The sequence below is a fragment of the Castanea sativa genome, chromosome 10 (assembly GCF_040712315.1).
Source record: "Castanea sativa cultivar Marrone di Chiusa Pesio chromosome 10, ASM4071231v1".
In the NCBI taxonomy this organism is placed as follows: domain Eukaryota; kingdom Viridiplantae; phylum Streptophyta; class Magnoliopsida; order Fagales; family Fagaceae; genus Castanea; species Castanea sativa.
In genome coordinates, this window is record NC_134022.1 from 16,919,624 (window position 1) to 16,934,252 (window position 14,629).

Here is a 14,629-nt window from a genome sequence, read left to right on the forward strand (position 1 = left end):
ATGCGTGTATAAGGAAAAATCTTACGCCCCACGCTTACCCCTGATCAAGAAGACTCCTATAAGGAGCGGATTTTGGGAGATACGCGAATTAAAGAGGTTTTCTCCTACAAGGAAAGAACTTCTTAACCAAGGCACGGATGTCAACCCTACAGTACTATAAAAACCCCAAAACCCTCACAAACGAAGGTACGCATAATTTACCCTAGTTTTGACACTCTAGAGTTGGAAAACAAGAGATTTCTCTAATTTGACCTTCAGAGGGGTTTTGGCCAGTACCACACTGGTACTCTTCTTCCCTTTGCATTGTGCAGGTATTATTTGGAGCACGTAAGGACCGTGTGGCTCACTGATGATTTCCGGCATCATTAGTTGGCGTCGTCTATGGGAACCTCTAGAGACTTGTAAAGCCATGCTATCGCTTCCTGGACAAAGAGTTGCATGGTACTTACTCGCTTGATGACGACCACCAACAATGCTCAAGGAGACGAACCACCCACAACCGCACTCGAAAGACAAGTCCAAACTCTAGCCACTGTCGTGGAAGGCCTCACCAAGGCGCTAACACTTAGGAGGAAGACCAAGAAGGTACCAGCGCTGAGAAAAGGAACCAAGAAGGGCTGGAGGGTAGCAATGCCCCAAGCAGATTGGAACGATGTGACACGAGCTGGCCATCTGTCACTGATACGCTTCCATCTCACATAGTCGTCAAGATGCAGATGATGAAGGAACAAATGGACCTTATGATGAATGCCCTTAGAGGACGGGTGTCTAGCGACCTTGATGACTTGGTCCATCGAATTGATTCACCATTCACAGCGTCCATCACTTCGTTCCCCGTTCCATCGAAGTTTCGTATGCCGCAGGTGGAAAATTATGACAGATCCAAGGACCCCTTAGATCACTAGGAGTATTTCAAGACCTTGATGCACCTTCATGGGGTGCCGAACGAGATCATGTGCAGAGCGTTCCCCACCACGCTGAAGGGACCCACAGGAATTTGGTTCAGTAGGTTAACACCCAACTCTATTAGTACCTTCAAGGAGTTAAGCGCCCAATTCGCCTCTCACTTTATAGGGGGCATAGGTATTAGAAGTCTACTGCATGCCTGATGAACATTAAGCAATGGGAGGACGAGACGTTGAGGTCTTACATCGCTCATTTCAACAAAGAGGCACTCTCCATCGATGAAGCTGACGACAAGATACTCGTGGCCGCTTTCACAATTGGACTACGAAAAGGTAAGTTTCTATTCTCCCTATACAAGAATGACTCAAAAACCATGTCAGATGTGCTATACAGGGCAACCAAGTACATGAATGCGGAAGACGCGTTGTTGGCTCGAGAAGAGAGGCCTAAGAAGAGGGAGAGACAGGAAGACGTATGGCAGGTTAGGGGTCGGAAGATGGCCAGGATTGGAGAGCGATGGGAGGACAGGCGCTTCAAAGCCCCCGCGGGAAAATTCACAAGTTTTAACCCGTTAACTGCCCCAATCGACCAGTCTTAATGCAGATCAAAGACGAAAGGGCTCTGACATTTCTCGGCAAGCTGAAGGGAGATCCCAATAAGAGGTCTAGGGACAAGTATTGCCACTTTCACTGTGACCACGGACATGACATTGCCAAATGCTACGATTTGAAGCAACAAATAGAAGCAGTCATAAGACAAGGAAAGCTAAAGAGGTTCGTTAGCAAAGAAAGAACGGATCCACCATAAGAGCAGATCCCTCAGCGAGAGAATGAGCGTCCTAGGCCGCCCATAGGAGATATAAGAATGATCGTAGGAGGCGTTGCGGCCTCTGGTTCATCCAAAAAGGCCCATAACACTTACCTTAGGATGGTTCAAAATGTCTAACTAACAAGCCTTGTCCCCAAGGGTATTCCCCCCTTGGCACCGTCACTTTGACTGTAACTATAGGCGATTACCTCCAGCAGATCACAAAGAATGTAACATTCCTTGTGGTCGACTGCTCATTCGCTTACAACTCCATCATAGGACAGCCTACCCTCAATTTGTGGAAGGCTATAACCTCGACCTATCATTTAATGATCAAATTCCCTATTGACTATGGAGTAGGAGAATTGCGAGGAGATCAGGTGGTTGCACGCGAGTGCTACATAGCTATGATGGAAATGGTTAACCATCTTCAGGCCATGAACATAGAAGAACATCGGACAGTGGCAAAGCCCGTTGAAAGACTTGAAGAAATACTTCTTGATGATTCCCGACCAGAACGAACAACCAAGATCGGCACCTTCGCTAGCCCAATGGTTCGTCAAACACTCACAACTTTCCTCAAAAAGAACCGGGACGTATTTGCCTAGAGCCACGAAGACATGCCATGAATCAATCTGTCAGTCACGGTGTACAGGTTGACTGTGTAGCCTTCCTTTCCACCCATCTGTCAGAAGAAACGGGTGTTCGCCCAAGAGAGAGATCAAGTTGTGGCGGAAGAGGTTTACAAGTTACAAAAGGTAGGTTTTATTAGGGAATTTTACTACCCCGACTGGTTGGCGAACGTTGTGATGGTCAAGAAAGGCAACGGAAAATGGAGGATGTGCGTAGACTTCACGGACCTGAACAAAGCATGCCCCAAAGATAGCTACCCCCTCCGGTGGGTTGACCTTCTGGTAGACTCTACGGCTCAATACCAGCTGCTGATCTTCATGGACGCATTTTCAAGATATAACCAAATCTAAATGGACGAAGCAGATCAAGAGAAGACTTCATTCGTAACTAGCCAGAGCCTTTTCGTAACATATCAGAGGCTCATGAACAAGATGTTCGCATAGTGGATTGGGAGAAATGTTCAAGTCTATGTCGACGACATGCTAGTAAAAAGTCAAAGGGAGGACGATCACTTGGACGATCACTTTGACACCCTTCGCTCTTACAAAATGAAGCTCAACCCAAACAAGTGTGCATTCGGAGTGACGAGAGGAAAGTTCCTAGGATTCATGGTGTCTCAGAGGGGTATTGAGGCCAACCCAAACAAGATCCGAGCCATAATAGAAATGACACGCCCGAAGAACGAGAAAGAAGTACAAAGCCTCAGTGGCAAAGTAGCCGCACTGAACAGGTTCGTATCAAGAGTGACAGACAAGTTTCTACCTTTCTTCCGCATGCTGAAGAAATCTTTTGAATGGACAACAGAGTGTCAGTAGGCATTCGAAGACCTGAAGGACTGACTCTCGTCCCCTCCATTGTTGAGTCCCTCCCAGCTTAGGAAGAACTGTTCCTTTACTTGGCGGTATCCTCAGCTGCCGTCAGCGCGGCCTTAGTCAGGGAAGAAGAGAGGGTGCAAAGAACCGTGTACTACACAAGCCAGTCACTCAAGAGGCGCGGAGGAAAGATACCCCCAATGGAGAAGCTCACCTTCGCTTTAGTTATAGCAGCCCGTAAGCTCAAGCCATACTTCCATGCTCACACGGTGATCATCATGATCAACAAACCCTTACGGCGAGTAATGAGCAATCCTGACGCTACCGAATGGATGGCATTATGGGCAGTAGAGTTAAGTGAATTTGATATACAATACCTCCCGCATACTGCCATTAAGGGGTAGGTGATCGTTGACTTTATTGCGGAGTCACCAATGTAGAAAGCCAGGGGGTAGGAGAGTATCCACAATGGAGTATACACATTGACAGGTCATCCAACAGACAAGCTGGTGGAGCAGGCATTGTACTTCGTTCTCCAGAAGGGGATGAGATCGAATGCATGGTTCGTCTTGACTTCCATACGACCAACAACGAGGCTGAGTACGAAGCTCTAATAGTAGAACTAGATCTCGCCAAGGCAGTAGGGGCCGCGAGTATAATTATCCATTGTGACTCCCAGGTCGTCACAAATCAAGTAAACTACGATTATGAATGTAAGGGTGAGAGGATGAAGAGATACCTAGAGCAAGCAAAGAGAAAGGTGAACGACCTACAAGCCAAGATTGTTTAAATCCCAAGACGAGAGAATGAGCAAGCCGACCGTCTTGCCAAGGCCGCATCGGCAGAACACATGATCACCCCCGACAAGGTACTTTCCTTTATTCAGCTTTTGCCACTGATAGATGTCATCGATGTGCAGGAAATAGGTTCCGAAAGAAATTGGACCACCCATTAGTTTCTTACTTGAAAGACGGCATACTACCCGACGGTAAAAAGGCTGTAAGAAAGCTGAAGGTTCAAGCAGCACGGTTCGTCTCGATAAAAGACATCCTGTACAAGGGGGGCTTTTCTTGACCGTACCTAAGATGTTTAAGTCCCGAGGAAGCAGATTACATCATGAGAGAAGTGCACGAAGGGATCTGTGGCAACCATTCAAGGTCACAGTCATTGGTACATAAGCTGCTTCGAGCTGGATATTACTCGCCGACTATGTAGAAGGATGCCCAAACTTATATCAAAACCTGTGACAAATGTCAAAGGTTCAGCAACATCATCAGATAGCCAACGGAAGAGCTGACTCCGATAACAGCCCCGTGGCTATTCGCTCAATGGGGGCTTGACATTATGAGCCCATTCTCGATAGCAGTGAGACAGTTGAAGTTCCTAATAGTCGGCATAGACTACTTCACCAAATGGGTAGAAGCTGAAGTCCTGGCCACCATCACGGAGAAGAATGTAAGAAGCTTTTTGTTTGGAATAACATCATTTGCAGGTATGGGATCCTAAGGGTCCTGATCTCAGATAACGGGAAGCAATTCGACAACGATTCCTTTAGGGACTTCTGCTCATAATTAGGGATTAGGAACCACTATTCCTCCCTTACCCATCCTCAAGCCAATGGACAAGTTGAGGTCACGAACCGATCCTTGCTTCGAATCATCAAAATTCGGCTTGAGGGGGCAAAGGGCGTATGGCCAGAGGAGTTACTAGCGTACTATGGGCATACATGATGACAACTAGAACCCCCACAGGAGAAATGCCATTTCGACCGACATACAGAAGTGGGGCAGTCATCCCAGCTGAGGTCGGGCTCACGAGCTACAGAGTGGACAATCACAACGAGGGGAAGAATGATGAGGCCATACGTCTACAGCTTGACTTAGTTAACGAAGTCAGGGCAATAACTGAACAAGGACTCGTACAATACCAGGACCTTATGGCCAAATACTACAAATCCCGAGTCAAACACCAAGACTTCAAAGTTGAAGACCTTGTCTTAAGGAAAGTAATGGGCACCACTAGAGACCCCACACAAGGAAAGCTCGGCCCAAATTGGGAAGGACCCTACAGAATCACGTCATGGCTGAGGAAAGACACCTATCACCTGGAAACACTAGACGGACAGAAGTTGCACCACCCGTAGAACACCGAGCATCTCCGAAAATAGTACCAGTAGACATGATAACATGAAAAGTGACACTCCTCATTCTCCAATTTATTTTAGTTCATTTTTGCTATAGTACCTTTTAAGCCCATAGTGCCAGTCTTTTCTTTAAAGAACAATTTTTCTACATACATTTATCATAATAAGAGGAGTTTACTCAGAAATGACTGGTGTATCTATTTGTTTCTACGTGTTTATTCTACATGCTTAACAAGTCCACAAGTGGATGGAGTCGTTAGTCCACGAATGGATGGATTTGTAATTAAGTCCAAAAGTGAACGACATTATCATGTGAAGATGAGTCAATATGAAGTCCACAGGTGGACAGACCCAAGGTTACGTCCATTAAGTCGACGATTTCATCCCACAGGGATGGCCTAATTTTATCAAGTCTACAAGTGGACGGATCCATAATTAAGTGGACGGGTTCATGACTTAGTCTGTAAATAGACAAGTTTATCCCATAAGAACAAATCATTACAAGTCTACAAAGTGGACGAGCTTATTATAAGTCCACAAAATAGATGAACATATTACCAAGTCCACAAAGTGGACGAGCTATTATAAGTCCACAAAGTGGACGAACTTATTACCAGGTCCACAAAGTGGACGAGTCCATTGCTATGTCCACAAAGTGGACGAGTTTATCAAGACCACAAATGGACAAGATTATCAGTTCCACAAGAAGACGAACTAGTAAAGGCCAGAAGTAGACAAGTTTAGTCCACAAGTTGATGGGCTTATTAAGCTCGTAAGTGGATGAACCTATTAATTAGCCCACAAAGCTAATGAGGCTAAGTCCACAAGCCGACAGGATAGTCCTAGTATCCGAAAATAAATGTACATAATCCTTAAGCACACATTCACATACAATTGAGACACATGTACTAGTAAAAAATGCATAAAGATTAATTAAAGCAACTAGTGTAGAAAAATGCCACAGTATAAAGTGTCTACAATAGAAAGCCCAAAAAAAAAAAAAAAACAAAAGGGCCTTAACATCATCTGGAAAATGGACGAAATACATTAGTAATAAAAAATAAAAAGCTGAGGGTCCTAGACGTTCTTGGCCAAAGGGTCTTCGTCAGCTTTAGGTGGAGGGTCTTGGACAGAAGGGTTCCCAGCATCATTGGCTTCAGTGGACGGGATCAGAGGAGTAACAGGGTTCTCCGCAACAGGCTAAGCCAAAACGAGGCCATCATTTTTTGGATCCCGCTCTGACTGAGTGGAGTCGTCACTTTTCTCAAGGGTGGTGTCGCTAGCTAGAGTAGACAGCAGGGGGCTGTCCATGGTGACCTTGGATAAATCCAAGTGTGGGTTGACGGACTTGACCTGTTTTAGGCAATCCTCAAATCCGTCACCATAACGCAGGCATCAATAAAAGGCTAGGAAGCCTTGAATTCTGTTACCACGTCAGCCCTGGCCGTCTCCACCTATTCTACTAGAGCCGTTAGCTCCTTCTGCATGATCGCCTTAGCCTCTTGCTTTTCTTGCCGCTGACGGGTCTCCTCCTTCAGCTCCTCTTGTAGCTCCGTGACCTTCTTGTTGAGAGTGCGAAGGGCGTCCTTGTATTGATCCTGTTTGTTAGTTAGCATTTCATTACGCTTCCTAAGACGAGTGATAATCCCTTCCTCAGCCACGCACCTATCTTGCAGGGCTTTCATGCAAACCAAGGCCTGAAAAGGAATTGTGACCATCAACCAACGAATAAAGCAAAGGGGTAAGAAAGTTAAAACACACCCTTAAAAGATCAAAGAGGCCTGACGCCCCCAACTCCTTCGTCTCTTGATCAGCACACGGTTCCACGTCCGTTTCTTTGATGATTGATTCAACCATTTCGGCGGCATAGCCTTTGTGTGTGAGGAGACAACGGGTTCCCTCACCGATGGGGCCGGTTCCCGTCATCAGACCTTTGCCAGCTCCATGAGTGGGCTTAGGAGGCGACGACTTCTTCTGCTTCACGTCACCAATGGAAATGCCCGTCCCTTTCTTCAGAGGACGGTCATCTTTCCCTTCACTCTTCCTTTTGGGAACCCCCTTGGTAACGTCCTTGAGAGGAGACGATAAAGCTTCGTCCTTCTCCTTCTTCTTCTTGTTCACAGCGGTTGCCCTCACTAAGGCCCTTTATCTCACTGCCTCCATTTCTATGAAGGACAAGAAACCAATGTTAAGAAGGCAGACACTGATAAAGACGACGAGACTAAAGAAACATGTAATATTACTTACGCCGACAAGAGTAATCGTCCAATCTGCGAGCTATAGGCGTCGGCTCGGGACCACCGCAGAAAGCGTGTATAGTGTCAAGGGTTATTATGTCCCGACACATGCGTTCGTCAAAAGGGATCTGCAAAACCCGACGAATGAAAGCTTCCTGCTCGCCTATAATGTGAAGGCAGACGCTGGCTACACAACAAAAGAAAATTGATGGCATTAAAACCATGAATCAACATTAGTAAATACCAAGTAGATGACATTAAAAGATGCAGATGGTACTAAACCTGAATCTTTGACGATGCCCCAGGTATTGTCAAAACCATGAGGCATCGTCACCCACTTGTCCCAACGGCACACCCAATTCATCCCTTGAACAAAAAAGTATCTACTCTTCCAATTTTTATTCGAGTCGGGCATCTCTGAGACAAGCCTAAGTGTCTTCTGCCTTGCTGCAAAATGATCTATACCCTTAGACGAGGAGATGCGTTGTGGTTTGTAGCACCAAAAGAACTCGTCCAAGGTTAACTGACGATTTCCTCTACTAAAACGACCCCAGATAACTTCAGCCTCTATAAATATCCTCTAAGCGTTTGGGACAATTTGGCTAACGGATAGGCCAAGGTAGGTGGCCAGCTGACGGTGTAGTGCCATCAAAGGAAGCCTCAATCCAGCTGAGAACATGGCATGACACATGCTGAAGTCCGCGGTCTTACTAAAGTATCATTTCTCATACTTCCTAGGTAGACGGATTGGAATATTATCAGGAATTTGGAAGCGGTCCCTCAAGCCATTGAATATTTTGGTCGTTATTGTTGGATAAAAGTCATTCACTGTCCAGATTTTGGGGAGAATAAAAGGACGAGTGTGACCGTCACCAGGGCTCCCAGAGCTTCCTTCCTCAGGAACTCCCTCATCACCACTACCCTCACCCTTGTCATCTTCAACCTTTCCTCCCTCACCATCCCCGTCGTCGCCCTCTACTTCCTCACCCTTCTCTCCAACTTGACTCTCCACTTCACCGTCAGGAGAATGGGCGGACGGCTCCCTCTCTGACGACCCTGAGAATCCCTCCTCAGGCTCATGACCTGACGGGAAAACTTCGTCGTAGCCCACTCCATCACAAACTGACGACTGCTCACTCGTCGCTTCTATGGACATCTATTTACCTACGAGCGACAAAGGTTTTCTAAGAACCTAAGTTGACGGTCTCTCTAAGAGAATAGCAACAAACAAAAGTAAAAGGGCTTACTTGATTAGTGGACGGCTGCTTGAGGGATGACGGTCTTAGTGAGCAGATGGCAGCAAAGATGACGAAATCAACAAGTTGACAGGCGCAAGAAAAATCAAAATGACGAGTTCACTCTTACAATCAGCAAAGATGAAATGGGAGAATTGAGGGGAGGAAGGGAGATATATATAGGCAGAAAATGCACGAAAGACGAAGCGATACGCTCGTCCAGAAGCGGGGCCAATTAGCTCACACCATGTACCCAATCATTTAATAAAGGTTGCTCGAGGAATCACTCATAAATGACCTTTCTTTCCTCTAAACAAATAATAATTAATAATAAAGACTGCAAAGCTAACTCCATAACCCATCAGCTAAAGCTGACGAGGCTATGGAGTAGGGGGCAGCTGATGAGGGTAATTTTGTAATATTGATATTCACACATGACAAGGCAACGGTCATAAACAAAGTCGATAGCTTCACTCATGAGAGACAGCATTAGTGTAAAGTCTACGGCTCCACCCCGAAGTTGATGACTGCATCTTGGATGACGTCACAGGAAGCTGACGACTGCATCTCAAGCACAGGAAGCTGACGACTGCATCTCAAGCACGGGGATAAGCTGAAGGGGATGCACATATCTTTGACAAATTTGACATGACCTTATTTGGTCTCTACGCATGTGTGTATAAGGAAAAATCTTGCGCCCCACAGTTACCCCTGATCAAGAAGACTTCTATAAGGAAAGGATTCAGGGAGATACGCAGATTAAAGAGGTTTTCTCCTACAAGGAAAGAACTTCTTAACCAAGGAATGGATGTCAACCCTACGCTATTATAAAAACCCCCAAAACCCTCACAAACGAAGGTACGCATAATTTACCCTAACTCTGACACTCTAAAACATGACTGTGGAAGGTTTTTGGCCGGTACCACACTGGTACTCTTCGTAGGTTCTTCTTCTTCTCTTTGCGTTGTGCAGGTACTATTTGGAGCACGGAAGGACCGTGTGGCTCATTGAGGATTTCCGACATCATCATTGATATATTTAAGTTATTTATTTATTAAATTTTGTATAATTTAAGTTTCTAAGTGACTACCCTAAAAATAATTCTTGGAGCCACCACTGGACTGGTGTTGTTGTTGTTGAATTTAGGTATACATGCATATTTATGATTATTTCTAATAATTTATTTGTATAGTATTTATTAAAAGATATAATTTTACTTTTATGTTAGATGTGTGACAAAAATTAAAAAAGTAATTATTACTAAAAAGCTGAAAGTTATATTATTAAAAAAAAAAAACAAAAAGGGAAAAAAAATACAAATAAGCTAGGATCAAAGTGAGTAGCAATAACAAAAATAAAACTGTTTTTTAAAGCACAATTAAAAAAAGCTATACCTAAAATTAACCTTAGTAAAGATAAAAGAGGGTGACAAAAATCCAAGGTAACACATCTGCTATTGATTGGACATAATGACATAACATGATTTTTTTTTTTTTTTTTTTGTCCATCTTAAAGTGGAAAAAATCTCAGCCATGCATTTTGTGGTCTTGGATTAATGGGCTTTCCAAACCTTACTGGAGAATTAAATTTGGTACTGTCTTCTTCTAGCCGATATTATAGAAGTTGTCTGAAACTAAGAATGGCCTAAAGTGAGGATAGAAGAATGCAAGCCTTTATTGCTTTCGGGTCCTCTTCCTTTTTTCACAATGCCCCTCATCAAGCTAAGTCCAAAAGTTTTCTACCTAAAACTTATTGCAGCATGAGAGAGCAAAGAAGAATAAGCCTTAGAACCACTTGGCCTTCACTTTTGGGTTCAGGTTTCTTCTTGGGTCCCCTTATTGATGGACTCCATTCTAGGGTGAATCTTGTGGAATACCAAAGTGGCTCAATAGATATTGGTCCTCTCCACACAGACATCTGGGTAAATTGAGTTTCTGAGCCCTTTTTTCAGCCCTCTTATTTTTGAACTTGTTTAAAAGTCTAACAGATGCCAGATTATTGCAGCTTTACATGTTCTTAAAATGCTTAATGTTGCTAGGTTCCTTTCTTGCTTGGATCCTTTTATTGCACTATTGGGTTGCTTCAACTCTTCTTGGATGAAAGGGCCTCCTCAAAGAAATCAGAGGGGACCCCAGAGAAAGCAGCTTTTTCACTGATGTGAGCAATCTTTGATCTCCAAATCGTAAAACAAGCCCAAAACTCGGTGAATGCATGTTTATTTTCCAGTTTGTGACATGTATTACCTGATAACAGCTATGTCCTTGTTTAACTCAGAGCACTGGTGCTATTTATTGAACTGAGTGCTGTGCTTTATAAAGCTGGAGTAGCAGACAATGTAGAGGCCTACATATTATTTGCAGCAGCAGAGTTCATCTGGTTTTCCCTGGAAAGGACATGTCTTGGGTTCACCCTAGCATGCATTGTTGGAATTGGCTGCCCACTGGCTGAGATTCCCATGATGAAGTAAGGCTATCTTCTTTCTCAATGGATTCAGCATCTATCATTAACTGAAAAATCTATAGGTGTTAAAGGATTTGTCTGATGTTTGCATTCAGGTTCTTCCACCTTTGGTATTATCCACAAGCAAACATAGAAATCTTTGGCCAGGTAATAGACCATAGAACTGACTGAATGCAAATTTTCCTTTAAATCTTCAATTTCCTAACATTTGAGACTTCTGTTGTATGCAGGGATTAGTCAGCTGGACAGTTACATGCTATTTTGTTTACACAATATTTTTGATCAATCTATCACGCTGGTTGAAATCAATTAATGCTGCTGCTGCCGATGACACAGACAATAAGTCTGCCTAGACAACATATGTTTAGTCAGGACTTAGTGCCATGGCTTGAGCCAAAGTTTAAGAAAAGGCAACCAAGTCGAACTGAGTAGAGCTAATGATGTAATCTAATATGTTTAGTTAGCGAACTAAATTGTATTGATCTACAATAAATGAAGCTACCTTAGAAAAGCATCTTATGGATCCATTAGTGTTTTTTGTTTTTTTGTTTTTGCTGTGTCCATTAGTTTTGGTTTAAGTATATACTGTAATTAGCAATAGCTGATATAAAGCTTTCCAACGGGCATAACTAAAACAGATCTTTCCAAAGTAGCAGCAATCTACACCAAGAAGATATCCAAACAATTTTTAAGCTAAATCTACACCCAAATGAATCAATGGGGACAATAATTTTTACCCAAGGCCAACAATGAAGAGGGTGATTCATTCAGAACAACATTCGTGTAGAGATTAAAAAAAAAAAAAAATGACAAATCTTCTACCAAAAAAAAAAAGACAAATCTTCTACCAAAAAAAAAAAAAAAAGATAAATAAATGACAAATCATCTTGTGAGCAAGGAATATTTGATCTGTGCACTCTGAGCCACAGGATCCATCTATTGAAATTATAATATAAGATACATGGTACAATCCAAGACAAAAGTATGCATTGCATTACATGTACTGCCTTAGCTCATTAATATATGAATTACTTGGACAAGTTGGCTTCAGAAGTTGCAGCTCAACCATGCTCGACAAAGTGATCCCTGTCCCAATGGAAAATGCAGAATATATAACAAATTAGCTGAATTTCTAAAATTATGAGCAAACTAGTCTGTAAACACAACATTCACAATATCAGGAAACTTTTCTTTAATTGCTGCTTTAACTCCTGATCCAATGGACTCCGGCCCCATGTACTTTACAAGGCAATCCCCACCTTCAACAGACAACACTTCCACATTCCCACCAAAGTTCTTAATGGCTGGTCTCAATATGTCAAGATGAGCATTCACTGCCTGCAATGGCAGAGCATATAGAAATGTCATGATCACTGAATAAAAATCAACTAAATTCTTATTCTCTTTCCTTATGAGCTAATGTCAGTATAAAACTCACCTCAACATTAGTCTCCTGTGCTTCATCATATACCTGTTGAATGTCCTTGACTGCATCTCCAAACTTCTCCTTCAGTACTCGTTCAATCCCCATTGTCATTGTAGTTGTTGAGCTAGGACAGCTCCCACAAGCTCCTGCATATTAGTTCAAAGCCACAGAAGTCTCAGCTGGGTTTAACAGAGTTACATGTTTGCAATGCGTACTTAAAAAAGACACAAGAACAAGAATTATATATTTTGTGGAAATGAAATGAGAACCATTCACCAAATCAACCAATATTGTTTTCCTTCCCGTCTTTTCTTACTGATGATTGGAAAATTTAAGGCTTATGATATTAATCCAACCATCCAGAATAGAGGTAGACAACAATCTGCATGTGCATCACCCTATCAAGCAGGGTTAGGCAATGATCTGGATGCACATCACTCTATCACGCAGAGTTACCAGATTCACCCTTCCCTCAGAAGCGATATCCAATTCATGTGTCTCAGTATATGGTCTGTTCAGGATCCGATTCCAGTGGTGCCAAATGTGAAATATTTCCTAATTGTCAAATAAATAAGGGATATTTGGCGAAAAGCTTCAACATCTAGTGATGCTTCATAAAATATAAAAGTTCGGACAATCATATCAATATGCAAATCGGTAGCTTTGAAATTTACATATTTTACATCAAAATGTTTGATGAAAGCAGCAACACAGGTAATCCAGCAAACCAAAATCCTTAAAAAAATTACTTTGAAGGATAATAAATCAATCAAATAATGAGTTCTAACAATTATGTTAAGTTGAGTAGTAGCACAAACACATTGAAACAGCCACAGAATTTTGGGCTCTTTCTTTCACTACAAACTCCCAAGAAATTTCATAATACTCCAAGCTTTTGATCCAACTTCCTTTCATTCATTACATGTTCATCTATTCTATACCACCAATCACCAATCCAAGGCAACAAATAAATGTTCCCCAATTAACTTGACTTGTGGGTTCAATAAAACAAACTTCAAATGGTACATTTCATGAAACATAGATACAGAAATACTGCTTGCAATCCTACGACCTACATGATTGATCATACCAATAGTTCATGATCTAACTCCATGTTTTAAACAACAAATATTGTAAAAACAAAACCATTAAAATTACTTGAACCACAAGGTACACAATAACAAAACAAAAAACACCCCAATACTCAATAAAAATTAACAAAAATATTAAGCTTAGCAGATTAAAAAAAAGGGTGATATTTGCACCTTGGAGTTTGAGAAAAACGACACCATCTTGAACAGAGACAACATCGACATTTCCACCATCAGAAATGAGGTAAGGCCGAACATCCTCGAGAACCAAGTCCACGTTTTGAGCAGTGAGCTCGAATTTCTGGGCAGAGTACAATCCTGGAGAAGAAGAAGAAGAAGAGCTAGTTGTGCTTTGGTTCGAGGCCTTAATGGCTAGAAGTAGTTTTTGGTGGGGTTGTTTTAGAGATATGGATTGTGGGTATTGGTGGGATTTGGATGGGATTTTGGGGAAAGAGGTTGATGGGGTTCTGGGAATTCTTGTGCCTGTGCTTGCTAGAGACGCCATTTTCGGACTTGGAAGTTGGAGGCTGAGGCTGGAGCTGCGTTGCCGTTGAGTTTGGTAAAAAGATTTTATGAAGTTTTGGGAGATTTTGGGATTTTGAGAAAGTTGAGGGGGGTCGATTAGCTGTAAATATGAAAAGTAATACAAGTGGACTGGTGTGTGTGTGTGTGTCTGTCTGTCTCTGCACTCTGCACTCTGCACTCTGCACTGTGCGGTGTTGGAGGAACATTGGTTCAAAATCAACTTTACCCTACTTTTTAACTTTTACCATAGGTAAAGTTTTGGATATTTTCAATTTTGTTTTGTTTTTAAAATGTTATTAATTTCTTCAATCAGATGGATAAAACAAAATTAAAAAGTTAAGATAAGACTTCAAA

General features: G+C 42.6%; 3 protein-coding genes across 3 annotated transcripts; 2 read left to right on the plus strand and 1 right to left on the minus strand.

The window, feature by feature from the left end:
- Window positions 1-4,848: 4,848 nt before the first annotated feature.
- LOC142612119 (uncharacterized) lies at window positions 4,849-5,301 on the plus strand. Its single transcript, XM_075784243.1, has one exon. The coding sequence runs from the start codon at window positions 4,849-4,851 to the stop codon at window positions 5,299-5,301; it is 453 nt and encodes a 150-aa protein (XP_075640358.1).
- A 5,081-nt stretch (window positions 5,302-10,382) lies between these two features.
- Window positions 10,383-11,758, plus strand: LOC142613063 (uncharacterized). Its single transcript, XM_075785248.1, has 5 exons — window positions 10,383-10,694; window positions 10,812-10,930; window positions 11,048-11,236; window positions 11,329-11,380; window positions 11,464-11,758. The coding sequence occupies exons 1-5, from the start codon at window positions 10,437-10,439 to the stop codon at window positions 11,584-11,586; spliced, it is 741 nt and encodes a 246-aa protein (XP_075641363.1). The 5' UTR covers window positions 10,383-10,436; the 3' UTR covers window positions 11,587-11,758.
- Window positions 11,759-12,120: 362 nt separating this feature from the next.
- Window positions 12,121-14,375, minus strand: LOC142613064 (nifU-like protein 1, chloroplastic). The gene is made up of 3 exons (XM_075785249.1): window positions 13,925-14,375; window positions 12,672-12,805; window positions 12,121-12,571 (listed from the first exon to the last, which is right to left on the minus strand). The coding sequence occupies exons 1-3, from the start codon at window positions 14,253-14,255 to the stop codon at window positions 12,383-12,385; spliced, it is 654 nt and encodes a 217-aa protein (XP_075641364.1). The 5' UTR covers window positions 14,256-14,375; the 3' UTR covers window positions 12,121-12,382.
- Between the last annotated feature and the right edge of the window lie 254 nt (window positions 14,376-14,629).

Bases quoted from the DNA above. Each gene is read 5' to 3' on its own strand.
- LOC142613063 (XM_075785248.1), top strand. From the start codon at position 10,437: ATGCAAGCCTTTATTGCTTTCGGGTCCTCTTCCTTTTTTCACAATGCC. The intron at 11,237-11,328 runs GTAAGGCTATCT...GTTTGCATTCAG, and splicing joins GCTGAGATTCCCATGATGAA to GTTCTTCCACCTTTGGTATT. The intron at 11,381-11,463 runs GTAATAGACCAT...TGTTGTATGCAG, and splicing joins ACATAGAAATCTTTGGCCAG to GGATTAGTCAGCTGGACAGT.
- LOC142613064 (XM_075785249.1), bottom strand. From the start codon at position 14,255: ATGGCGTCTCTAGCAAGCACAGGCACAAGAATTCCCAGAACCCCATCA. The intron at 12,806-13,924 runs GTGCAAATATCA...ACTAATATGCAG, and splicing joins CGTTTTTCTCAAACTCCAAG to GAGCTTGTGGGAGCTGTCCT. The intron at 12,572-12,671 runs GTGAGTTTTATA...CTGCCATTGCAG, and splicing joins CACAGGAGACTAATGTTGAG to GCAGTGAATGCTCATCTTGA.
- LOC142612119 (XM_075784243.1), top strand. From the start codon at position 4,849: ATGGCCAGAGGAGTTACTAGCGTACTATGGGCATACATGATGACAACT.